This window comes from Amblyomma mixtum, chromosome 3 (genome assembly GCF_055824585.1).
Source record: "Amblyomma mixtum isolate Tamu chromosome 3, ASM5582458v1, whole genome shotgun sequence".
Classification (NCBI taxonomy): Eukaryota; Metazoa; Arthropoda; class Arachnida; order Ixodida; family Ixodidae; genus Amblyomma; species Amblyomma mixtum.
This window is the reverse complement of record NC_143014.1, coordinates 426,311,159-426,337,992: the sequence shown is the minus strand read 5'-3', so window position 1 is coordinate 426,337,992 and position 26,834 is coordinate 426,311,159. Positions and strand designations below refer to the sequence as shown.

The 26,834-nt window shown below is 45.2% G+C and overlaps 1 protein-coding gene across 1 annotated transcript in view; it reads left to right on the top strand.

Moving 5' to 3' along the window:
* Positions 1–21,521: 21,521 nt before the first annotated feature.
* The window catches only part of LOC149357975 (uncharacterized), a 95,925-nt gene continuing 90,612 nt past the window's right edge, over positions 21,522–26,834 (top strand). Inside the window, exon 1 of the mRNA XM_089576694.1 lies at positions 21,522–21,710. Coding sequence (XP_089432820.1) covers positions 21,522–21,710 — 189 coding nt within the window. The remainder of the gene's footprint in view (positions 21,711–26,834) is intronic.

Genomic DNA, 26,834 nt, shown 5'->3' with positions numbered 1-26,834 from the left:
TGCCGAATTATTTAGAGTCCACAATGTGGGGCGACAAATCTGCGTTAATGGCATTGGTTGTACAAATCGTTTTGACATTCATCGCCTTATCATTGCGTCTTTCACCCCGCCGCAGTGGCTCAGTGGTTATGGCGCTCGTCTGCTGACCCGAAAGACGCGGGATCGATCCGGCCGCGGCGGCCGAATTTCGATGAAGCCGAAATTCTAGAGGCCCGTGTACTGTGCGATGTCAGTGCCTGTTAAAGATCCCCAGGTGGTAGAAAATTTCGCACCCCTTCACTACGGCGTCCCTCATAGCCCGAGTTGCTTTGGAACGTTAAACCCCAACAAACCAAACCCATCATTGCGTCTTTGAATTCGCCGTCGCTTTTCCGTTCCGCTGCTGCATGGACGTTGGATGGGTGAAGGCATCAGGAGGGCGGCGGGTGGTGGAGGTTGAAGGTGGCTTTGGTTGAAGCTTATGGGTGAAGAGTGGAGTCGGAGGGGTCGATAGTTGGAGGCTTATAGGTTGGAGATTTGCAGTGGTGGGTCTCAATTTTAAGGAGACCGTAGAGGTCTTTTCCATTTTGGAGCACTTCTCTGAAGACACTCGCGGCCGCGTACGCGCAGTAAAGAATCTGACGTAACGGCGCAAAACAATCATGGCCACGCATTTTTCATCTCAAAGGCGGAGAACTACCTTTCAGACGAAATAAATTTACAATGAACCGGACAGTTTCTCGCAACTACTAGGAATATTCGTTAATTTTTGCCTTAGAATTATTCCAACGTTTTTCGCGGTCCCTTGCACTCCCATCAAACAAGATTATTGTATTAGAGTTGGTTAACAATCATGAATACGAGATAGGCAGTATCAAATTCTTCTTCAACTGTGAAAGCTCCAAGAAAGCTGTATAGCAATCATTTGTAGGCGCCCGACGACGCCGGGGTGGATGCTAATCAATGATTGCTTGAATACTAGGTGTGTGTGAAATACTCCAACGTGAACGCTGATTTCAATAAGTTCAGGAGCTATTTGCATAAACGCATTACGAGAAAGCCACATTCTTCTGCGCTGCGATTGACCTTACCCAAACACGTGAATGGCGCTCACGAAAGCACGGGGGTGCCGTGAGAACTATGGCAATTTTCTCGGCTGCAGATGTCCGCCCAAGGGGCATGCTGCTCTTTTATCGGTGGAATAGTGAAAAATGCGTTTGTACGGTCAACCATCGGTGGCTACGTTGATCCCTCTTGGCTTGTACTGCTGGTTCTTGTATATCCAACTGTGCAAATTTCGAGTCGCTCTTCTGCTTTGCACAGGTTTTTCTGCTCGGTCCGTCCAAATAGACTCTTCATCAGGATACCGCTACAGTCGATACGTGCCTTCAAGATTATCTGAATGCAGATACACGAGATTTCATTTCATGGCGAAAAGATTACCTCCTCAAGCACCACCCTCGTTGCATGTGACCTGCCCGGACCTTCGTTTAAAAGACAGACAGCCAGGCTTCAACTTCAGTGGGTACAGCGGACCGCACTTAGGCACGTTGGCTTACGCCTCGCTTTTCTGCTTTTCACAGGTTGGTTGTTATTCTATTACAATCAGAAGTGACTGCTGCGGTATTTTCTGGTCCTGCCGTGCCCACACCGCTCTGTTATCATTGCCCAAGACGTGTTTTGTGTTTGCGCGCTGCTTTTATGTGGTGACATTGAATCTTACCCAGGGCCTAATAATTTCATTGAAGACACTTTATAACTATTAAAGCAGTTGCTTACAGCTCATTCTAAGATAACAGCCGAGATTGTAGCCCTCAGAACACGACAAGGGAATTCGGAAAAAAACAATATCTGACTTAAGCTCTCGCTTTTTGGATTTTGAAAAACAAACAGAACGTATTGATAACATGGAACGCGCAATTCACGCCTTGCAGTAAAAACTAGTCTATATGAAAGATTACAGTAGACGTTCCAATTTAGTCGTTTTTGGTGTAAGCGAGTAACCAGATGAGACGAAATCTGAACTAAAACAGAAGATTCTAACTGATATTTTCTCAGAAACATTTGATGCCCATTGTATTTCTGTCGGTGGAATTCATCGTTCAGGAAGGAACACTGTCATCAGGCCTGTAACCTTTTTTTTGCAAGATTACAATGAAAAGCAAAAAGTCCTTAAAAACGCTCACAAGCTCAAAGAAAAAAATGTACCTATTCTGAGTGACTACTCGAAGCAAACTCTCAGGAAACGAAAACTGTTATGAAATAGTGCTAAAACTGAGAGAGACAACAAAATGAAGGTTACCTTAATCAATGATAAGTTACTCGTTGCTGGCCAAATGTTTTTGTGGAATGATACCACTAGAACAAGAGTGAAACTGCCATGCGGGAGCACACGAAAGAGTGAATGACGTAGTGCGGGGAGCAAGAAGGAACTAAAACTTGTAAACATAAATACGCGGAGCATAATCAACAAAAGCGAACAGCTTGAGGCACTTCTTGGCTACAATCCACATATCGTCATCATTACTGAGACGTGCCTCCCGATGAAATAGATAATAAAGACGTTTTTCCTCCAACTTATCAAGTCTATTGGCGTGACAGATTATCAAGAAGTGGTGGAGTGGCAGTTCTGGTTACAAACAATATTCATGCGACTTAAACTCGCCAAATCGATGACCATGAAAGCATTTCCCTAAAACTATCTTTTAAGGGTCGTTCCATCTTTCTATTCGCTGTTTACCGAGCTCCAGATTCCCCTCCTCAGTTTCTACGCGAAAATATATTGCTGACAAGTTAAATTCCTATTTTCACAGTGTGTTTTCCCAACCTGTAAATAATTCTACAACTCGTCATTCTTGTTCCCAGCCTGTGCACGATCTTGTATCACAACCTAGTATTTTTGCAATGCTATTGAATTTTAAAACAAAGGCAACTCCTGGGCCTGACGAAATACCTAAGTCATTTTTACATCGTTATGCTGATATGTTTTCGCACTTTTTTGCTATCATTTTTCGTGCTCCTCTTTTGTATTCAAGTCTAGCACCCGATTGGAGGGTGGCCATGTCGTTCCCATACACAAAGCAGATAATACCGCATTGTTTAATAATTACCATCCCATATCGTTGACCTCTTTATGCTGCAAACTTCTTGAACATATCGTAGCCAATTACATTAAAGCATTTCTTGATGACAACAACAAATTATCAGCTTTCCAGCATGGTTTTCGCAAAGGTTTTTCTAAAGTCACCCAACTCACCTCCGTAATTCACAATTTCTCTCAGGTTCATGACAATTCCGGCCAAACAGATGTCATATTTCTAGATTTTAAGAAAGCTTTTGATTTAGTTCCGCACAGTAGACTTACCCATAAACTTGAAACTAGAGGTCTTCCTTGTTGCACTGTTAACTGGGTTGGGGCTTATTTATCTAACCGATTTCAATATATTAGTACCGATGGTCATTGTTCTAACAAATTTCCAGTCACTTCTGGTGTCCCGCAAGGCAGCGTCCTTGGGCGATTACTGTTTATTATCTATACTAATGATATTACCGACATCATCACTCAACCTGTTCAAATTAGGTTGTTTGCCGACGATTGTATTTTGTTTAATGAAGTTAAAATTCCAGGTGCTCAGACTTTACTTAATTATAACCTACATAATGTTAGTGAATAGTGCGTTAAGTGGAGGATGAAACTAAACGCTGACAAGACAGTATTTATGCGGATCACTATTAAAATAAACAGTCATTCCCTTTCAAATAATATTCCCACTCGGCACCTTTCAGAAGTTAAAGAATAGAAGTACCTAGGAGTAACACTAACGAATAATCTTAGTTGGAATAAACATAATGAAACCGTATGCTCTTCTTCGTTTCTCAATCTTCGTCTTCTTAGACACAAGTTAAAACAAGCTCCCCTAACGTTAAGCAATTGGCATATTACACCATGATTAGACCAAAACTTGAGTATGCATGCAGTGTTTGGGATCCTCACACAAAGACTAACATTAATGACCTTGAAAAAATTCAGCGCAAAGCTGTTCGGTCTCTATTTTCTAAATATCGTACAACTTACTCACCATCTGTTCTCTTGGTTCAACCTAATATACAGTCCCTTGAAGCTCGGCGCAGAATACTAAGGTTAAGATTTCTCTTTCTATTGAAAAATAAGAAATTGTCAATGGCTCCCAGTTTGTATCTCTAACCGATAACATCCAGGTCAACAAGAAAAAGGCACACTGAATCGTTAAAAACCTTACTTTGTCAGAACTAACATATTCAAATTTTCTTTTTTTCCCGCACCGTTACCGCATGGAATCAGCTGCCATCATCATCAGTAGTTGACACTGATGCCTTAGAACAGGCCGTTCATTGAATTGTTTTTGTTTTATGACTTGCCTTGTACTTTTGTTTTGTGCTTTTTGTATTGTGCTTATTGTGCCCCTCCTGCCAGAGCCCTTCACCGGGACTGCAGTATGCTCTAAATTAATAAATACATAAAGGAATACTCTCGTGATTTCTCTGACAACTGACGACGATAGAGGACAGCTGCATTTTTCTCCATCAGCAATCCGCTCTGTCGCAATTTCGTAAACCCCTATTAACATTTTGTGTCCGAATGGAAGAGAAAGAATGTAGACAACCATTTGAGAGGCTAGCTGCTACGCCTCCGACACGCCATGGTGGCTCAGCACTAAAACACCGGTGTGTTGTGCGCTGTCTGAGCCCGTTAAAATATCCCAATGCGATACAAATTATTCGAGAGCCCTCCAATATGGCGTCCCTCATAGCCCATGTGCCTCATCAGACGTTAAATTCCAGAGTTAATTTTTTGCTCCGTCTCCGTGCGGTCAGCACGTGTCGCGGTGCCATTTTACAGTGACAGCAGTTAAGCGCCCGTTTCTCTGAGTTTGGGGCGTAGTAGGATGTCGTTGTCTGTCGTTGCCTGCCTTAGTGGGCGTAACCGGTTGGTGGGTTGCCATGGGTACCACTCGGAGGGTGGTTACCGAGGGAAGAAATGTGCAACCTGCGGGTGGTTACCAGACGAACCATCCGGAGGATGGTTACCCTGGAAGGTGGAGGGTATCACAAGAGCGGAGGAATTCTCAATCGGAGGGCGGTTACCTTAGAAGGTGGAGAGTATAGCGAGAGCTTAAGAAGGCGCAACCGGCTGCGGTTGCGACGGAGACTACAAGGAGGATATTTACCCTTGAAGGACAAGGAGGGTTACTGTGGAAGAATGCTTTTGGCTTCAGTGTAGGAAGGCGTAACAAGAGGATAGTAACAATGGTAACAGTCCGGAAGGCCATTCATTACAGTGGAAGCAGAGGGTGTGGCGAGAGTGTAGAATCCCCAAGTGGATGATGATTGCCGAGGAAGGAGGAGGGTATACCCAAAGCATGAGAAGGGGCGCCTGGTGTGTGTTTGCCATGGTCACCAATTAGAGTTCCCTAGAAAGGTTAGGTTTATTGGTTTATTGAGGTTTTAACGTCCCAAAGCAACTCAGGCTATGAGGGAAGCCGTAGTGAAGGGCTCCGGAAATTTCGACCACCTGGGGTTCTTTAGAAAGAGAAGGAGGGTTGCCGTGGAAGCAGGCACAGCAAGAGGAGGAGGTTACGGCGAGGGCGTGGAAGGAGAAGAAAGTGTATGAGCAGAGCGAAGGAATGTAGCAAGGTTGGCCTGAACCATCTGTTGCGAAACGCGCCGCACAAGGCGAGGATCATCGGCGGCGCTGTTCCTAGAAGAACAGCGCACTGGAGATCAAACTGTTGTGTAAGGACATCAACCTCCAGCTTCGGGATTAACCGGCCAACTCTCCGAAGGGCTGCCGATGTGTTAGTAAAGGTGTCGACACGGAGTCGGCTCCCGGCGACAGCCGACGGCATCCTTTCACCTGTCTGCACGAAAAAAAAGGGCCCGGCTGCACCTAGCCGGCAAGCGAATTTTGGCGGCCCACAGTGGCTTTGAACCGGACGGCGTCGTGGGAAGCAAAGCCCCGTCTTTCCTTACCGGAGAACGGCGACGTCGGGTGAGGGAGGTTGCCTTCTCCCATGCAGCCTGCGGATAGCAGAGGACGACCTCGGAAGTGTTGACCTCCCAAGAAATGGAGTTCAGTAGAAAAGGTCCCGGTCATCAAAGTCCCGGCTTCTGCGTCGCGGTGGCATCATCATCATCACCAGATCCGCTGAGAGGGGGAAACAGTGTCGTTGGCAAAAGAAACCTGTTTGAGGAATCCCTAAATGGATACTCCCCAATTGCCGAGATTGAATGGCTAGAGAACTAAGGAGGTAAGATAGTATGCAACCCACCGCATGATTATGCTAGAAGGATCCATTTAGATGCTTCTTGTTTGAAACGTACTCATGTAAATATGTAAAACTTGTAAAGTCTTCTTCAGCGCTCTGCGTCTCTCCTTACCATGTCTCCGACTTCCTCGTTCCTTCTCCGGCCCGACCACGCTACCTGAGTTCCAAGAAGACCTAGAAGGAAGACCTAGATGGAAAACGACTATGAGCGCAAAACTAAAAAGAGCGCCCTAAAGCTATACTGTTACGAGGTCGCTCTCATATTCGCTATTACAAGGTACCGTAAAGTACAAATGCCTTAGCAGATGTCACGGAATCTCGCGTTATTCTGTGGTAAACGCCCTGTCAATTTTTTTTTCATTGACGTCAAGAACACAGGTCGATGTTTCAGAGATACCTTATTGCGTGTAACTGAATATAGAAAGGTCATCAAAAACTTGCCTTCTTTTTTGACTTCGTATAATTCATGTACAACTGCGTGGAACACCCACAACGAAGCTTAAAAAACAGACAAAATGAGTCGGTTCTGCCGCCTGCAGAGTGAAAGCGTTCATTGAAGCAGCTCGCACTCTGGAGTTGCGTGTTCCGGTAAGCTGCTCTTCTGTTGTTCGGCACATTTGGCTTACTATGCTACGCTTTGCAAATTTGAGCTGCGAGCCTGTTTTGCTCTTTAATTTGAAATAAGTAAAAGTAGATTAGTATTTTGGGCAAACAGTAGAGATTTTTTAGCGATGTTAAAGTAGCGGAAAAGAAAGACCTACTAGATGCCTGGCAAAACGCTCAGCAAAAAAAAGTAAGGCTTCCTGTACACGACCGCGCAAGGCGTTAATTATCAACTTAGTTTCGTACAGCAGTGCCACCCTAAAAGGTTTTACCTTATCGTGGTACATTTGATGTTTCTGAGCAAAAATATGGAGATCTGCAAGGGACGCAGTGCACACTGGTCATTTGCCCTCGCGGTACACGAAGTCCGAATATCAGGAAGCGCTAACGCTCTGCCTCGAGCGACGCTTGAAAAAAGACCCAGAACGAAGCGTGTCCGAACGACTTGACCATAGGTTCATTACGTCGCCAGCACTTGCGGACGTCTATTATTCAACCTTGCGCACAGGCATCTCAAAAGAACGTGCAGCGCTTTGGCAAATGACTGCTTATATTTATTCAAAATTCATTTTTGCATCGCAATTTGTGGTCGCACTTCACATGTTTAAGGAGAAAAAAAAACATATCTGGAAAGAAAACGAGAAGTATGTTCTAGCAACGAAGCCGGCAAGGTCGGGGTCTTTTTGCTTATGATATACAAAAATTCTTGCAAAGAAACAAAACAAATAAACACAATTTTTTAGCCAGACTGTAGTATAATATCTTGACTATTTACGTAAAGTGCTCTATGCTAACAATCAGGAAAACTTGGTGGACGCTTGAGCTTCGCCATTAGAGTAGCATGCCATAGCGTTATCGGGTCTCGTTCGCATAACCTACTCAACACTCACACAACGCCGTAATTCCTAATTAGCATGCGCATAACTACTCACGTACGCATCAGTACATGTCTTTAAAACAATTCACCAAGTGAAAGACCACACTACCTTCATTCATTCGACCATTATTTAGCTTGAACCAACGAGCCAAATAAAAGTAGCCTTCCCCTCTTTACCCGAGGTGAATATGGCGTATTTTATATGCCCCACTAAAATCCCGCTAGTGGCGCCGTCAGTCGGCCGAACTGTATCATCTAGCACTTTGCAAGCCCCGGGAATGGCAAGGTCGGCCCGATTGAAGACTCGCGTCATGCTCTCAATGAACACGTCGACGTTCTCGCTCGGCTGCTGCGACCTTGAGTACAGGGCAATTACAGACAAATTCATTCTCTCAGTGGTGCTGACCGTCGCTAACAGCTCTAGGCGTAAAACCTCCGAATTCTTGAAGGAAGCTTCGCGATTCGTGAGCCACGTCTTGGCCGATTCTTTCAGTGCGAAGTAAACGTTCCTCAACTGATGCTCGCCGTCCCACTCGTTGAAGCCCGCCACACAGTAAAAAACTGGCCAACCAGTCTTCAACGTTCTCCAACTTGTCACCGTGGAACGATGGCGGCGACCGAGGCGCCTGAAGGTCAAATAGGGCATTCCTGGAATTCTCACTCTTCTGGCTACCCCTGGTGGACGTCATGTCCCCTATTAGTGTTGTCAGTTGGCCGAATTGCGGTTGCAGTCCTCGAAGGCGACGGCTCGTCTTCAACGCGTTGAGGATTGGCGTCAAAAGTTTCTTTGAAGTCAGCATACATAGGACGCAACCCGGCATCTCGTCCAAATATATCCCTGACGAACGGTTGACGCACGCAGAGGATATTTAGTCAGAAGTGCTGGGACGCTCCAGGCAGCAGGCAGCTAGAGAGAGGAAGACAAAACTGCTAGACCCTGTTATGCTCAAGGCTTCCGAAGTGCCAGATAATACAGCGAGGCTTGCAGAGTGGCAATGTGTATTGTGTTCTTCACGCGGATTGTTTTCTAAAGAGATGTGGTGTCCGAGTCGACAATAAAGAAAAAAACGTTAGGCAGGGTTCACCCGCGGCTATGCCCAAAGGTTGAGTGATAGCATTTTGGCAATCGTCCAAGCTAAATTTGGAAGTCGTCTCATGTCGGAAGTCGTCTCATGTCATATCGCTTTTGTTTTAGGTCGGCCAAGGTCGAATTTCGGGCTTGGTCCGAACAAAACTTTTGCAAATGACCCGGGCCAAATATAGACGTCATCACCGTGTCGGGCGCGGTCAATTATAGTTGGACGTCGATTTTGGCCCAACTCGGCTAAGGTCAATGCGTCAATCTGTCAAAGTCAATTTGTTGCCATCCTGTGCTTCTCAGGGCTAAACTAAGGTCAAATCAGGCACAGAATGGTGAGCGACTTTTGCGTTTAGTAGAGCTAGCGGTCTAAAATAGCGTGCCCGTCACGCAGTTAGAAGGTCCTCGGTTGGATTCCCACCCATATCCAAATTAACCATTTTTCTTTCCAGCTCAACTACATCTTTGGTTACAGGAACCTCACTAAAAAATTTGGCGTCAATCCGTGCTTTCGTTGACCTGTTTCTGAAATTAATAAATTCTTTGCATCTATTGAGATTTCTTGCTCACGTCCAGAGAAAACGATGACGACGCCGGGTTTTCTCCTACACGGGACCCTTTACGCAATCGCGCTAAGAATAGAATCTCGTAATACACTGCGCTTCACCCAGGCAACACTTGACTTCTAGCACGTTTATAAAGCCACAGCTGCAACTTACTCCGTACACGGGCGTAAGGCAAGCAGCCTCTCGGTATATTCTGCGAGAAATTTAACTTAAACCTTAAGGTGAGGAGAAAATGAACGCGTCTAACAATGTGCACATTTTTACAAAGTTTTCATGCACGCTGTGTTGAACATTGAAATCCTCGGCTTCCAAGGAACGGGATCCGCGAGACATGGTCTTGCCAGACGAGTGGCACGCCCAGAGTCAGCATAAAAAATAGCGGTTTATTCCGGACCAAACAAACGCTCCCAAAGGCGCACATCATGGAACATAGCGCTGGAGCAAGGAATGCGGTCGAGGCTCTTCGACAGCGCAATGCTAAGGCTACAAGAAAACGGGCGGCAAACCTGAGCGCGGCAGAACAAAAATATACCGCGACGCGAATGCGAAGGGGCGGCAACGACAAGGGCTCGAAACACCACATGAAACCTGCCTGCTCGCGTTGCACCCACTCACGGCAAACGGCTATTCCATCTTTGTTGAAGCCTCCTCCATCTTCTCTCTTCAACCTCCGAGGGTGCACCCCGCTTTCCGTGTACTACATCCTAATGGCTCGTGCTGGCCGCCGCATGCGTGACCGCACCCCAGCAGTGCTCCGCAGGTATCCCCTGCGCTCTGCTTTCGCTGTCCTTATCTAGTCATCGCAGCGATCACATGCCACCTCTCGCGAACAACAGCTCGGGCATACGCAACAGCGCTGCATGCGCGCACCTAGATTACTGGGAGAGAGCGCGCAGTTTGAATGGCTAAAAAGGGTCCGTAGAGCCCGCACAACACGAAGATATTTGCGGGAAAGGCGCTCAACTCAAGGTTTTTACATTTCCTCCGGTTTACAGCGTCATTATCAAATGCTGATACAATTAACAATTCGCACCATATTTCCTGAAGAGAACATCCAACGACTGTTTTGAGAAACTTTAACTTTTGGCATTAGGCTCGTGTGCTTTTCTCATAATTTTCTGGTGCCTTTTCTTGATGTATTCCTAACGGCTTTGTAAGCGACTAAACCGAAGTGATTAAAAACGAAGCGATTAAAAACAAGGCCATTTTAGCCCGTACTGAAACTAACGACATCTGCGTTATAGTCTGGACGCGCTTCTTTTTCAGTTTAATGCCTGCGAAATAGGCGTCCCGGTGTGTGCTATGCAAACAATTGGTACTGCATATACACCTCACCACTAAATAAATATTATGCAGTTTACGGCATGATTGACGGTGAAACTAGTTACGCCTAGTTTTTCTACACTACCGTCCAAGCGTGTGGATATGAACTCATTCGCGAAAGAGCACGATTATTTTTTTAGAGGTTCTAATAATTTAAGCAATAAACGGCTAACAGAAAATTGGGATGTGTCTGTGGTAGGGATACGGCATGTGCACTAACGCAGTGATGAATGCCAAGGTTTTTACGTTTATGACGCACGGCAGGTCCAACTTCCCGAACTTCCGAACCGCTTGTTAATTCCCAAACACTGGAAGTCTAAGGCAGATAGTGCTTTGTTTCTTTTATTTCTTCTGCAGTATTAAATACTGCAGACATTGTATGACCATGCAGTACTGTGTAAATATATAATAATCTTTAATAAAACGGAGAGTTGAGCACGTTGGCACATAATGCTGGAAAAAGAAACCGCACTGAGACGAGGGACAAAGAAAGAAGACAGTAGGACCGGCGCTGACTATCAGCTGAAAGTTTATTAGAAACAACACGCAAAATATAATCCTTCGGCAACCAAGAGCGCATGGCAACACCAAAAGCCATAGTGATACATCAATCACCTAAATCAAGATACATTAGTTCACAGTCATGAACTGTTACTGAGGGGGTGCTCACGCGCAAGTCAATGTTTTTGTGGATATGAAACACTTCACTGATTTCTCTTGTTAGTTTATCTTTGTGTTTGTACAGGATCCTAATTTCATTAAAAAAGGAGGTACATGATTTTTCAGAAGAATTAGGCTGGTTATTCCGGGGACAGTTCCTGTAATGGAAGGCTAAATTTGTAGACGGAGCTCCTTTCAAAGAAGTGTTGTGCTCTCGTTGGAGGGTATTCAAGCACCTTGCTGTTTCATCTATATAGGTCTTCCCGCACGTGAACGGCACTTCATACACAAGCCCTTCAGCACAAGGGATAAACCTCAGGTCATGCTTTATCTGGCACCCTTTTTTTGTTTTTCTTCGTTTCCATTCCTCTTCCCTGGCCCGTCTATCTACAATGGAGCACAATTTGCCGAGCTTGTTTGGTGCAGATAAAACGACATCAATGCCATATCTGCTGCCCATTTGGTTCAAACGGTGTGACATATGGTGAATGTGCGGTAGAACAATGAATTTCTTTTTTTCCTTTTTTGAAGGTTTAGTGGTTCTTGCCTTTTGACCTTTTTAAGTATCTCACTGCAAGCAAGTACTAAGACATCATCTGGAAAGCCCGCAATTCATAGCCTCTGAACCCGCTGATTAAAACTTGTACTGATAGCATGCACGCATCATTTGGGAATGGCAGCACCTAGGCAAGAAACTGCTATGCGAAATTTAACAACCTTCGAATGCGCCGAACAAAAACTGAGCAAAGGCTTCTCTGATCTCTGAAGGAAGGACCAGCACACGAGATCTGACTTCGTTGCCAATCTTTTATCTAAAAACTGTAGCTCATTACCGTGAGCTTTTTCAGAGGGAAAAGTTAGGCCGTGTCTGCTTTCCTCAAAAATGTTTAACACCTCATCGATCTGCCTACTGAAGTCATCGTGTTCGACAAAACAAGATAATCATCCACATATCTGAAGATGCGTTTTGTACTGACACCCAAATTACCTTTAATAGCTTTGTCTACATAACTGAGAAAGATGTTCCTTAGTACAGGAGCCACTTTTGAAAGAGTGGCTCTAATTGGATAGCTGTCTAATTCGACGGACCAGAGATTTTCATGGCGTAATTCGTGAAGACAAGGTCACTGAATCTCGTTTAGAGCAGATCATCTTCCTACGCATATTCTGCATTGCAAATTCCAGAAATTTTCGTTTATACTGCTCTGCCGGTAACCTAGCCTTCCTTGGTACATGACTCCTGTTTTTCATTCAGTTATTTTTGTCTCAGTATATGGCCATGTGCTCTCAGCCTGTTTTGTTAACGCACTGGTTATTATCTCAATGCCGAAGAACTCTGGGAAGCGTTATGCGTGAAATATTGAGGGATTAAAAGGCAACTTTGTGCCCACTAATGAAAGGGTTAGAAAAGCGAATGTGGAAGAAAAAGGGAAATGGGAGTTCTCTCCGCATGTTTTGTTTTCTTCACGCGTTTGTCTCACAGTGAATCAATTTGCTTTCAGTCGTGAATCAACGATGCCAGCAGGAAGTTTTTTTCTGTAACACAAGCTGGATCATTTCAGTAAAGAAATCTCGTCCCGCTGTAGTTTCTGAGCAATATATTCATGTTCAGTAGAGCTACGACTGGAGCCAGTCGGTATATGATTCTTACGTTTTGAAAGCGCAAGCTGCACACAGGAAATGTCACGCTCGCTCACAACGAAGCGCTTCGTCGTGTGTGTCCTTTCTTGTAAGCAGCTAGCGTTTCGAATACGTGAGATTGGTTGTGTTCCTTTAATTAGCCAGTGGCTTTATATATTGATGAGGTAAAAGAAAACTTTTGTGGGCAGTAAAAACTTAACTGCCAGCATGACCGTAATCAGGAACTCCACTACATTGGTGCGCAATTTGCTTCGTGGCTTTAATCTCAAATATTCCTACATCCCTGCTTAGCTACAGGAACCGACTAGAGATATCAAGCGTCAAACGACTGCCTATTCTATTATTCTCATTGTGCAACTAGTGCGCTGTGCTTATCGGTAGGAATGAAATGCAGCGGTGCCACATATTAAACTCGGGAACGGGCCGCAGTGAATACCCTTACCCTAGTGGCAGCCCAGCCGTCATCCATGCGAGGGACATGCTTTTGCCGGCATTCCAGACATATCAATTGAGGGGAACATGTGGTCTACTCTATGTGCAAGGTTTTAAATCAAGAATAAAATGTTTGTCAGCTTGTCAGGCGCATGGCAAGGCCATCTGGAATCTCTAGACAGCTGGAAAAATTGCTTCTAACCAGGCTTGACTAAAGTTATCTGGAACTAAGTGACAACTGGGTGTATCTACGAGAGATCGAGCATGCCTGTCCGGCCGGAAGTTTTAATTTGGGTGGAAGAAATATATAATGCTGGAATTGCACCTCGACAAATCTATTCGAGCTTATTTGTCCGAGAAGATGTTTACCCTGTACGAAAAATACAACAAATATGACTTCGTGCATGGGTGACTTTTCCAGATCTGGAGAAGCTTAAAATTTCGAGCGATGCAAAATGAAATTTATATCTGTAGCAGAAATGCGGAGTATAAAAAAACAAGACAATACAGGACTGAACGAAGCGCAACTATGAATTGAATTTTAATAAGCAATATATAATATTATTTTAATATATGTATCACCTTGTTCTTTTCTTACTATGCGCATTTCTGCTAAAGATCTAAAAATGAAACACCAACTAGCCCTACATGCCGCATTGTTAGCAAAATCAGATCTTTTCTAGCTGGCATTTTCAATACATGTAATAGTTCTCTTGGCAATCCCTATGTAGCCTAGAGACGATATGTATAAGTTGTTCTTCATGAATGCTAATTTTGTAAAACAAAATTGCAAACATGGCACATTTGTTACAATGTTCACAATGTTGAGCCTCATTTCTCGGCAACTGTGAAGTATAGAGACCTCAAATTTTTTAACTTCATTGGTGTTCTATTGCCAATTCTCACATATCCTTTGGCTTGTCTAGCAAGTTCATATTAAAAAGCACACCTTATGTTTAGTAAGTCAGGTCTATGGCCGTACTTAAAAAATTGTTTACAAAAACGGATATGTTCGATTGCTTTCTAATTTTAAAGCACGTGAACCCGCCCTTCACAAGGATTATAAATATATTTCTGTATTTCTGCATTTCATGACTAGCAAATTGTGGAAGACGACCCTGTTAGGGGGACTGCTTTTACGACTCGTGAGACGGGTTAAAAGCGTCGGACTGCAACGTATTGTGACCAAGTGGTCAGTGAATACAGAACTGTAATGTAGTGTTGCGCGAATATTCGAAATTTTCATATAACAAATCGGATATTCATCTATTCGACTCACTGAACGAATGAAATAGTAGCGTATTTTAAACATTATTCCACACGAATCGAATTCGTGCTCTTGTTTTCGAATAGTTTTTGTCTAATTGGCACTAAGTTATAGCAGCGCATGGCGCAGCTTTTCCGACGACTGCTTCAGAAACAGGCCCCACTACGACGTCATACAGCAAGCCGCCGTGATCGATCAGTTCGGAAAGGAGAGTTCAGCGCCGCGACGTGGTCCCTTCCTGAAGCACTGTACTTAATGCTCATATATATGTCCTTTAGAACGAGAGGACGCAAAAGGGCTCAGCCAGGCTCAGCAAACCCTGCTTTCATGTAGGATGTCGGAATTAAACCCGGAATTAAACGGAATTCAACCAAATTAAACCCATCTCGTCAGCTATTATTTGGCGATAGTTTCATCCTTGTCGTGATCAGCACCAAAAGTCATTTTCACATGCGTGTGACATAACAGGTATAGATATATTGTAGGGATTTAGCACTGCATGCCCCCTAGTGGATAACAGTGCGCTATCTTTCGACAGCTACAGCTTTAACTATAGTACTTAAAGCGCCGCTACTAGAGGTTCGGCGTCTCACGAATATTTATTTTCTTCTAAAATTCACACAAATGGCGAATAATCCCATACATATTCGATTCGTATTGGATTCTGTTGCTTCAATATGTGACTGATATTCGGTTCGCTGGTTCCTTAATTCGATTTTGTTATTAACTCCACTATTTCTATTCCATTAGGTCGCAAAATATGCTACTCGCACACCCCTACCAGAAAGCGATCTTTCATTGAGAGGTTCTCGAAAAAATTGTAACTGAAAATGCTCATCGCTCTTCTCTGATGGAGTGGGGCAGTTAAAACTATTCTCATCGTTCTTTTCGCATCGAGCAAGGCAGTTGCTAAAACAGCCCCTGCTCGTCTTCTACGTCTCTTTGTAAAACGCTTGCTTCCTGTGAGGGCACGTCACCTGTGGCAAGCCGTATAAACAGAGAGGGTAAATGGAGCCAATTGGGTTAGCAGCGAGTAGCTGACATGCCGACAACACTTTGTTCGATGCCTTAACATCATCCTTGAGCGAAATTAGCCTGTCGGAGTCCGACAGAGGGGTGGAGTGGCTCGCAGCTCGAAGTGACGACCACCGGAGAGCGTTGGCTTTGAGAACAATAAAGGGCAGCAGAATGAGTCTTACTCTTACTTTCAAAGGAGTCCCGCAGCTCCAATTAGTTCTGGTGAGCACAGTCTGCTACGGTTTACCAGTGTCTGACACTGAGGGAAAGCACGAAAAGCACTGCTTTTGCTTTCATATGAGTCCCCGTAGCTACCATCAGTTGCTCGTGGGTGGCCATATCCAGCGACGATTTGCCAGCATCTGATAGTGGGGGGGGGGGGGGGGGGGGGGAAGCAGGACGAGCATTGCACTTGCTTTCACAGGAGGCTTAGCTGCAAACAGTTTCTACTAATCATATCCTGCGAGAGTTTACCAGTGTTTCACAGTGAGGCAAAGCAATGTTAACCCTGCTATTGCTTTCGTTCGACTCCCACAGCTGCACTAAATTGCTCGTGAGCTTATCCTGCGACTGTTCAGTAGTGTCTAGCAGTGAGGGAAAGCAGGGAAAGTCTTGCCTTTGTTTTCATTCGTGTTCCCCAGCTTCCAGCAGTTCCTTGTGAGTACATCCTGCAGTTTACCAGCCTCTGACTGTGAGGGCAATCAGACCGAGCCTTGCCCTTGCTTTCATAGGTGTCCCACTGCTGCAATCAGTTGCTCGTGAGTATATCCTGCGGCAGTTTACTAGCGTCTAACAGTGTGGTAATGCACAGCAAGCCTGTCCTTAGCTTTCATACGAGTCCCCCATCTGCCACAAGTTCCTTGTGAGCATACCCTGCGACGGTGTACCAGCGACTGACAGTGAGGGGAATCAGACCGCGCCTTGCTCTTGCTTTCATAGGAGTCCCAGTGCTGCAGTCAGTTGCTCGTAAACATATCCTGGGGCAATTTACCAGCGTTTGGCAGTGAGAGAAAGAGATGAGCCCTGCTATTGCTTTCCTAGGACTCCCACAACTGCAGTCAGTCGCTCATGGGCATATCCTGCGAGAGGGCAGCAATGTGCATGTCGACGTTTCTGCTCATTTGTTTGAAGTTGCATAGCTGCGCCTGCATGCAGCTGCCACCGGAAAAGCCGCGCGATCTGGTGCACGCCGCGCCCGCTGCAGATACCGCGAGCAGTATTGAGTGAGGGCCGCAATGTGCATGTCGACGTTTCTGCTCCTTTGTTTTAAGTTGCATAGCTGCGCCTGCATGCAGCTGCCACCGGAAAAGCCGCGCGATCTGGTGCATGCCGCGCCCGCTGCAGATACCGCGAGCAGTATTGAGTGAGGGCAGCAATGTGCATGTCGACGTTTCTGCTCCTTTGTTTGAAGTTGCATAGCAGCGCCTGCATGCAGCTGCCACCGGAAAAGCCGCGCGATCTGGTGCACGCCGCGCCCGCTGCAGATACCGCGAGCAGTATTGAGTGAGGGCAGCAATGTGCATGTCGACGTTTCTGCTCCTTTGTTTGAAGTTGCATAGCTGCGCCTGCATGCAGCTGCCACCGGAAAAGCCGCGCGATCTGGTGTACGCCACGCCCGCTGCAGATACCGCGAGCAGTATTGAGTGTTTTCATTGCGTACTTTGAGTCCGGGTGGTACGCTGCTTTGTGGCCGATGTGATTATGTGTGCAGTCAGTACTAATCAATGTCTGTATATAGAGGCAACATTATACGCGTAAATTCCTGCATGAAAGAGTAGAGAGAGGAATGTGGAAACTGTGTTATGTTGAACATGTGAATGTGAAAGAAGAGAGACTGCGTGTGAGGAGAAACCGCTGAAGGGAGCCATTAACACTATCGCTTCATATCCTTAAAGGCGGAGCCTAAGTGTCCCCCTAACTTTTTGGCAGCCGCTCCTAAGTGATGTGAATGTTACCTAAATCGTAAGGACATAAACTATCGTCCTCGAGTGCAGGCAAAACTGCGTCGGCTGTGTCATCGCCAATCAAAAGGTTTTCAATATCTGATTCTGAATAGTAGTGAAACACTTGAAAGCCCACGACTAACCTTTTGTTTGCTCTTGCTGATGGTCTACTTTTTCTGAATGGTGACTCAGACTAATTAGCCATAATAAAATCTGCTGAGAGTCCCCCTTTTGGTGCTTTCTTGATGAAATCATAACTACATTGAAGGTAGCACGGCCATTGTTATGCCATTTACGAATGGTTGTGTGATTTGCAGGCGCAACAAAGGCGCGTTCATACATTATGGAGAAAAGAACGGTGCCTTATAAAGTAGCTGGTGTGTAGCAACAAACGTAGCTGATCTGTTTTCCTTGAAACAATCTGTGTAGGCATGAAATAATGAGAAGGGCAGAGCAGCAAGGAATGGACCCTGGGATTACTGGCATATCACTAAAACTAAATAAAACTGCACGAATGCGAAAAGCTGCAATTGAAACAGCGTTGAGACATTTTTCGTTTAGTGGTCATAAATGTGCTGACAAAGAGCATAACAGATATACCAATACGAACACATTCCTTAGATTATTTACATGTATATTGCGTTGCTTCATTGTCAGCCAACCTAAACACTTATTCTAGTTGAGCTAAAGCCAAGCAAATAAAGTACGAACAGTGACGGGGCAGTGAGCAACTGTTTTAAAGAATCCTCTGGATGATATTTAATTCGTTACTTAATAACGTTTCGGTAAGATTTATCAGTCCTCAGTCATCCAATACATACTGCTCCTTTCTTTTGCACTGTTTATATTTTATTGACAATAAAACTGTTTTGTAAGCCTACCGTACCCATAACCATGACAGCGAATCCGTAAGCAGCCGCAATGATGCCCGTTCAGCTTCCTTTAGCGAGACCTAGGGCGATCGGCACGCTAGAGAAAGTTTTCAAGAGGATGGAGCTTTGTCATCAAGCCTGAGAATTATCGCAGCCCATTAGTTTCCTGTATTGCTTTTTACCAGCTGTACACTTGTACAAGGCTGTGTTCAGTCGACTAACGTAACAGCTGAGCTGAGGAGCCCAGCGAAGTACATAGCGCAGCACTGCTGAACGATGCTCATGCGGGATGCTCCTTACGTCGCCTGCTGCAACATGCCCGGTCTATTTTTCTGGTCATTTGGGAACCTGCTTTTTTTTACGGCTCCATTTTAGGCGGCGGTTTTCAGACAACCATGTTGTGTGCGCTGTTTTCAGTCACCTCCTGCGATATTATCTCCAGTGTCTTCATAGTTTCGATACCAGCCGCGGCGGCTGAATTTCTTGAAGGCGAAATTCTAGAGGCCCGTGTGCTGTGCGATGTCAGTGCACGTTAAAGAACCCCGGGTGGTCGAAATTTCCGGAGCCCTTCACTACGGCGTCCCTCATAGCCTGAGTCGCTTTGGGAGGCTAAACCCCAATAAACCAATAGTTTTTTTTTTTTTCATGTGTACTTACCGTTATTCGTGAAACTTTGCCGTGGTTAACGCAATAATGGTAGCGGGGTTTGTTATAAATACTGAGCGAAAATGCGTGTGGCCTGATTTGACGACGCGCACCTTGATTTGCAGCACGGGCCCACGTTGCTCTGATTTCGGCCCTCGGTAAGGAACACAACGTGGTCGAAATCCAACACAATCATTCATCACAGTGCCTCTCATAGTCCGCGGCGTAACTTTGAGATATTTGAGCATTTCTGACTGTATTTTATTTTTGGTGATACGAAACACTAATGTCCGCACATCAAACGCGTGCTTCTTCGCCTATGCCCGTAGCTGTCTGCTGCTTCATGTTGACAAAGTTTTTGTGTGCATAAGTTTTCCCGTTTGAGAAGCAGAGAGCCCGTTTAACTCTCCGCTAGTAGCGAAACTCTCCAGCAGGGATTCAGAACAGCCACCATTATCGGCCAACATAGCGCCGACTGCGGTTCACGACAACGCGTTGTATATCATGCTTGGTGGGATCCAAGTGTTCAAACAATTCTCCGCCAATGTCATATACAAGCTTGGATATGCTCGCAGCTAGAAAGCTGCTACATCGTGCTTGCTCATTTAACTATGAAGAAATGGTATAGTTGACACACTTCGACATCGGCCTAAACTAGCCTATAGACTTCTAAAGGCGCTTACAAGAGGTATCACCAACTAGTGAACACCTCGACTACTTCATTGAAGCTTTCAGCACTGTCGACCTTTCGTGGCGTTCAAATGCGCTCTCCGATTGACTCCAGAGGTGGTGCCTCTCATAACAGTTGCTCAGGAAGGAACTGTGTCTGCTTGCACCTGATTACGTTTACTCAGGAGTCCATCTCAACCAATAAAGCCAGTACTCCATCCCAGAAGGGGATCATGTACTGGCTTTACAGGTTGAGATGGACTCGATCCCAGGAGGATTTCGAGTATACACTAATTTTTATAAGTTCGTTTTAGAATTCTCCCTACCTAAACCACAGTAAGAGTAATTAAAAATTTATTTATTTATTTATTTATTTATTTATTTATTTATTTATTTATTTATTTATTTATTTATTTATTTATTTATTTATTTATTTATTTATTTATTTATTTATTTATTTATTTATTTATTTATTTATTTATCTAGCACTGCTGTCAATGCAATGCGGGATTTTTACGTGCAAAAAGTAGTCCAGAAATATTATTAACGACGCAGTAAAAAACCCACGAAATTCTCGTAATGCTGAAGGGCACCGAAATAATGAATACTATTTCCTAGCTGGCATTGTATAGAGATGTGGGCTTATGGACCTAACAGTTTTTTTTTAATAAAGGAACCTTCAACGACTCATATCAGTTCATTACCGAATTTACTCGAATGTAGCCGTAAATTTCTTGACGTTTTCCCGAAATTCAAGAAAAAAGTCACTCCTTCGCGTTATAACTTACATCTTAATATTATTCACAGGCAGAGACAGACTATACTGTTTTTATTCGCATATTGGTTGATGCATCGTAGAAGTCGACCGTCAACAGTGGGGACCGGAAGAAAAAATAAAACAAAGTTGCTATGTAAGAAAGATTGACCAGCGTAAGTTCCGAATCTCAAACATTGAACTAAGGCAACCGGCAGCGCACACCTGAGCAGCGACGACACCGTGAAAAACTCGTCACCGAACCCAGAACGCTTGCCACGTAGCACGAATTCGACGCTTCATCCCAAGAAAAGCACGACAGAGCACGCGAGGAGAAAATGCCTTCATTTATTGGTCTGTTAAAATTCGGCAGAAAATTGCAGCGCCCGCAGCGCCGCCGATATTGTACGTTTACGATAGAATTGCCTTCAAGAGTCCATGGAAGGCTTGGCATTCCTACTGCACGCGAAAAGGTACTCTCGCTGCTTCCTCGGTATCACTCTCTGGCGAACTTTTCGGCACATCTAACTCGACGGGTCCACGCATAAGACGACGGTTCGTTTAAATGCTGGCGAGGAGTGTCACTGACGCTCGGCAGGCTTGAGTCCCCCCCCCCCCCCCCCCCCCCGTCAAATAAAAGCTTCGTTTCTGTGACAAGTCCATTAAAAAGTACAGTCGACACGGTGACAACGCGCCGGAACTCTGCTTGCCATCGCATCGGTCTTACTTGAAGATACTTTCTGCGTCTCCCCTTAATAGTGGGTGCGTGACACCTTCGCTCGGTAATTGTGGTAATAACTGCTGTTATTTTGTATCTTCATTACACATCCCTGAACCATGTTACTTTCAGGAAAATACTCCACCTTGTTCTTGGCTCCAGTTCACCAGGAATGTCGTCAAGAAGTCTATCAACACAGATGCCGGTTTCGTGCGACGAAGACCCCTTGAGCAAAAGAGCATCCCTGGTCATTGAAGACAACGTGGTGAAGTCCTACGTGACGGGCGCCGAAATACCCGTCATCAGTTTTGCAACGTTCTTCACAAACGCCTGGACGAAATATGAGGAGCGCGTTGCAATGGTGAGCTATGGCTTCTCAATGAATTTGTGTTCTTACATCATAACGGGTGGACACAGGGATGGTGACGTTGAATTTTTGAATTTCATAATTCAGCAATCTACAAAGAACATTTCGAAAACTCTGTGAATTTCGATCCTGCTTAATAGGCCGAGTCCTTGTAAAGATGTACTGTCTAAGTGAAACGAAAACCCGTGTCTTTGTTCCTGAGCCTTCATAGCTCTAGTTTCCCCCTTTAATTTCGTTGTGCGCAAGCATGGCGGCAGCCACCCGCCGAAGCTTACCGACCTTTGTATTGCTCTTGTCTGCAATGCTTGGGATACAAGCCTCCTAACTTCTGCGATTGTGCGTTGTAGAATACATTCGTTTTGGGAATAAGCATTAATTGGACGAGATTGTCGCAAAAGTTTGTAGGCATGCTCCTTCTTCGCGTTTTTTAAGTAAAGGCCTTATGGTTGTATAGCTTACGGTGCGTGAATACTAGACCGATGGAGAAGCTTCAAAATGCGATGACGGACTTACAAAGCAACCAGGCAATGCAAAAAAGTACACGAAACGTTTTAATGAACGCTTGTCGGTTTTACTGAGTGTTCTTTCCTACGCAATATTTTTTTTTCAAGTTTATCTACACACGGACGAAATCCCTAGTGAACTGAAATGGCATGTATCTGCGTAGTAGGTTTTTTTTAATGAGGAAGCACTCCTTCAGTAGCAATCCTGAGAAAGCCAATGGTCTCTGAAGCCTCGATCTTTCATACTTGTTCTTATACTCTCAACCTTTGTGATGAAATGGCGCTTTCCTAGAGGAATGACAAGTGGAACGAAAGTGTAAAATAAATTGTACTGAAGAATAATACAACGCTATGCTTAGGCAGAAGCCAGGCGAATTAGAAGGACAAGTTACGGCTATGTTTAGGCAAAGGTCAAGTAATTCGAAAGCAAGTGCTTCCGTGCGTCATACTCCGTTTAAAAGCGTTAAAAATCTGTCATTTTTAGGAGAGATTCATTTAATTAAGGTGGCCAAAAAAATTAAGGTTTCGTAAAAACAGTTACGAAACTCTGTATATTCGGAAGTTGAGAGGGTGGATTCCAAGGGAGCAAGAGCAGCAGGTGGCTTCGGAGGGTCAGGTGTGCGGATGAGATTGCGAATTTTGCAAGCATAAGGTGGTCGCAGCTGGCACAGAGCAAGTTTATTCAGAAAGATATCGGAGAGTTCTTTGTCCTGTAGTGATCGTAGTAAGAATGATGGCGCTGTATATTCATTAAAAACCATACTTTTAGTGCAAATAATGGAAGAGAAAATGGGCAATGAAATCAAACCTGAGCGAGCTATGTGTGTCAGTTGAGGAAATTGGTCTTAAATAAGCTTCGAAATAAATGAGAAGTCTATTGTCTCCCAAAGCCCCTAAACCTAAAAAAAATAAACCTAAAATCTCTTCACAAGCGACCATTCAGTGCGCTGAATGATAACAGTGTGCCTGAACTAAAAGGAAAGTAGCTCTACAAATGAATGGCCAGCACGTGACACCCGTGAAAACGGGGACGTGGTGTGAGTTGAGCGAACGAGAAATGACGAGAAAGAACTCTTTTGAAATGTTCCCCTCAGGGGGGCGTCTGAGCATCCCCAGGGACATCCCGGCATGGGGATAATGGTCAGCAGTGCGTCACCACAGACCCGAGCACCCGCGTCTGGCCGTGCGTGAAATCGCCGTATCCGGGGAAAAGGGGATCCTGGTGGTAGAGCCAATGCCGAGCGTTAGGACCTTTAAGGCCCCTCGGCAGAAGCAACACACCACTTTGGTCCCAGCTTCCTGTGAGCGGCTCCTCCGGCCTGACCCGACCGGGGGAAATCGGCAGTCGCCTTTTCCTATCCTCCCCTTCATCTTTCACTTTCCTATCTTCTTTCTCACAACTCTCCTGTCTCCTATTCACTTCTTAGATTTCCCTTTTTTTCCTGGCGGCGAGGGTTAACCTCGTGTGACCAAATACCTTCAGTTGCGTCATATTTGGTTATAATAAAGGTACACAGCTGGCGTGGGCAGGACTTGCTTTCAAGTTCCTGTCCCGTCCGCTTGTTGGACTCCGTGGTGGGTGGCTGGCACCATAGCCGAAAAACACACAAATTCTATATTCTATGGCTCCCCCTCCCCCACAGAATGGTCGCCCTCAGAAGAGAGGGCCGACCGAAGTAACGGCTCAGTTCATAACAAAAAACAGGGAACGTTCTCAAAGTATATGTTATACATAGCGGAGGAGCAGAAATGCCAGCCGGAAAAATATCCCCGTTGATGGTTTTTAAATCTCTGACTGAAGCCTAGGGCTTTGGCTACAATGTAGCACAACTAGCCAGCGGCGACATCCTCCTCCAAATCCGTTACCAAACAGAATGTTCAACACTTTCAGATTTAACAAACTTTGTAAACTTTGTTATCTCTGTTAGCGCACATCGATCACAGAACACAGTGAAAGGTGTCATCTCAGGGTACGATTTCTTGAATCTCGCCGAGGAAGAAATGCTAGAGGGCTTCAAAGAACAAAATGTCACTGAAGTCCGAAGAATAAACATCCGTAAAGATAATAAAGAAATACCCACAAAGCATACAGTCCTCACTTTTGCCTCTACCCAGATCCCAGAATCCATAAAAGTAGGATATTTCAAAGTAACTGTACGACCCTTTGTCTCAAATTCTCGACGCTGCTTCAAATGTCAAAAGTTTGGTCATGGCTCTCAGAGTGGCGCGGCCGCAAAACCTGTGCTAAATGTGCATCACATGAACGTGAATCCGAGAATTGCATCGCTGCTCCGCAGTGCGCTAACTGTGAAGGAGATCACCCCGCGTACTCGAGGTCGTGTCCGACCTGGAAGAAAGAAATGGAGATAATAACCATAAAAACAAAAGAAAACATAACTTTCAAGGAAGAACGTCAACGATTCAGACAAACACACGGCACATTCCTCTTCACAGCAAGAACTAATTTTGCCGATGGGGTGCGACGAGGCGGCAAACCACACCGGCCTTCGGCATCTACCCAAGCCACGCATAGTGAGCCTCAGGCAGGGCCATCCGCTCTCCGAGCAGACGCAGCACAGGCTGCCCTGCCATCTCTAAAAAAGGGAGCGCCGGACCACGGGTCGGCACCCTGCAGGACCTCCCCCGCGGGGGAGGCCTGAAACTCACACACCCGCGGTTTCTGCGCGGTCCTCCAGCATCACCTGTGAGGTGTAGGACGTAACTCCCAATCCGCCCGCGTTGCAGCGGCTAAACAGCTCTCGTGAGCGCAAAAAAAGACCGAGCCCTCATTACGGGCCCAAAATCTAAGTAAATTTCTTCCATTTCCACCCAAAACATACAAACATGACTTTTTTAATACGGTGGAACTGTAGAGGACTCTTGAGAAATTACAGTGACATAACACATACTCTAGGGTCCATGTTACCTGTAGCTTTATGTCTTCAGGAAACCAACCTCGGTCCACAACATCACAACATGCAAATATCTTTAAACATTATAAAACTTTTAGACGCGATCGCAACCTGACAAATAGACTCTCGGGAGGCGTCGCAGTTGCCGTTCAAAGCGTCGTCCCTGCTCGAGAAATCAAGCTCAAAACAAAACTTGAAGCCGTTGCGGTCAGTGCCGTCAGCTGTAAAACAATTTCTATTTGTTCTGTATATATTCCTACACATTTTACACTAACAGCCCTCGATCTACAAAAACTCATCGATGAACTTCCGGAACCATATGTAGTAGTCGGCGATTTTAACACTCACTCCCCTTTTTGGGGAAGCGAGCGCTGTGACTCTAGGGGTCAGATAATCGAAGATTTTATCCTCACAAAAAATGCATGTTTTTTAAACACAGAAAAAGCCACACACTGCTCCCCTACTTAGGGGAGAATGACCTGTTTAGATTTCTCATTGAGTTCACCTTCTGTTTGTAACGAGTTTAAATGGGATGTCATTTACAACCCATATGGCAGCGATCACTTCCCTGTACTAATCACTTTATCATCGCCATCAGAAATAATCACAACAAAACCGCGATGCTGGAAGCCGCATTTAGCACACTGGCAAGTTTTTAGAGCAAGAGCCTCTCTAGAAAACACAGATTAAGAAAATCTGAGCATCGAATACATAGACGAATTGTATCGTAACTGCCAATTGAGCTAACAACAAACCATTGAACTAACAACGCTGGAGCCAGTGAAATTTCGTCCCTAACGACTCTCTTACACCGAACGGGCACACACAAAAAAAAATGATTGAAGAACTAAAGCAAGCTGGCATTGTTGTCGACTCCAAATCGGATTATGCAAGTCCTATCCTACTGGTGGGAAAAAATACAGATCAACGAATTTGCGTGGACTACCGTGACCTGCTCCGTGCCTCAAAAAAGGATCGGTATCCGATGCCTTTAATTGAGGATCAACTGGACCGTCTAAGAGGGAAATGCTTCTTCACGAGCCCCGATCTTGCGTTAGGCCACTATCAAATTCCTATGACCGAGGAATCGAGACACAGGACTGCGTACGTGACTCCAGACGGCCATTACGAATTCGTTGGAATTCCATTTGTCTTGGCCAACGCACCGGAAGTGTTTCAGAGAATGATCAACGCTGTACTGGGTCCCCTACGAAACATACCATGGCTCTCGCCTGCATGGATGACATCCTGCTGCCCACAACGACCGTGGAAGAGGTGCTTGACCACCTGAGGATGCTTTTGGATGTTCTCCGTGGAGTGGGATTAACGCTGCGATTAACCAAGTGCCGTTTCTTCTAGAAAGTCGATTACCTTGGCTACGACAATTCTGCCACAGAAGTGCGACCCGGAAGTTTAAAGATCGAGAGCGTCGCTGACTTTCCCGAACCAATAAATCTACACCAGGTGCGTCAGTTTTTGGGTCTGGCAAGCTATTTTCGAAGATTTGTAAAAGGGTTCGCCAGCATTGCTAAATGTCTAACGCGACTGACGTCTAAGGATGCAGTTTGGGAGCGGACCTCAGAGCACGATGCCGTGTTCACTGAACTGAAGATGAGGTTGACTGAAAGGCCAGTTTTGGCGCATTTCGCGTTCGACGCAAGAACAGAGGTGCACACGGATGCCACCAAAGACGGCCTAGGAGC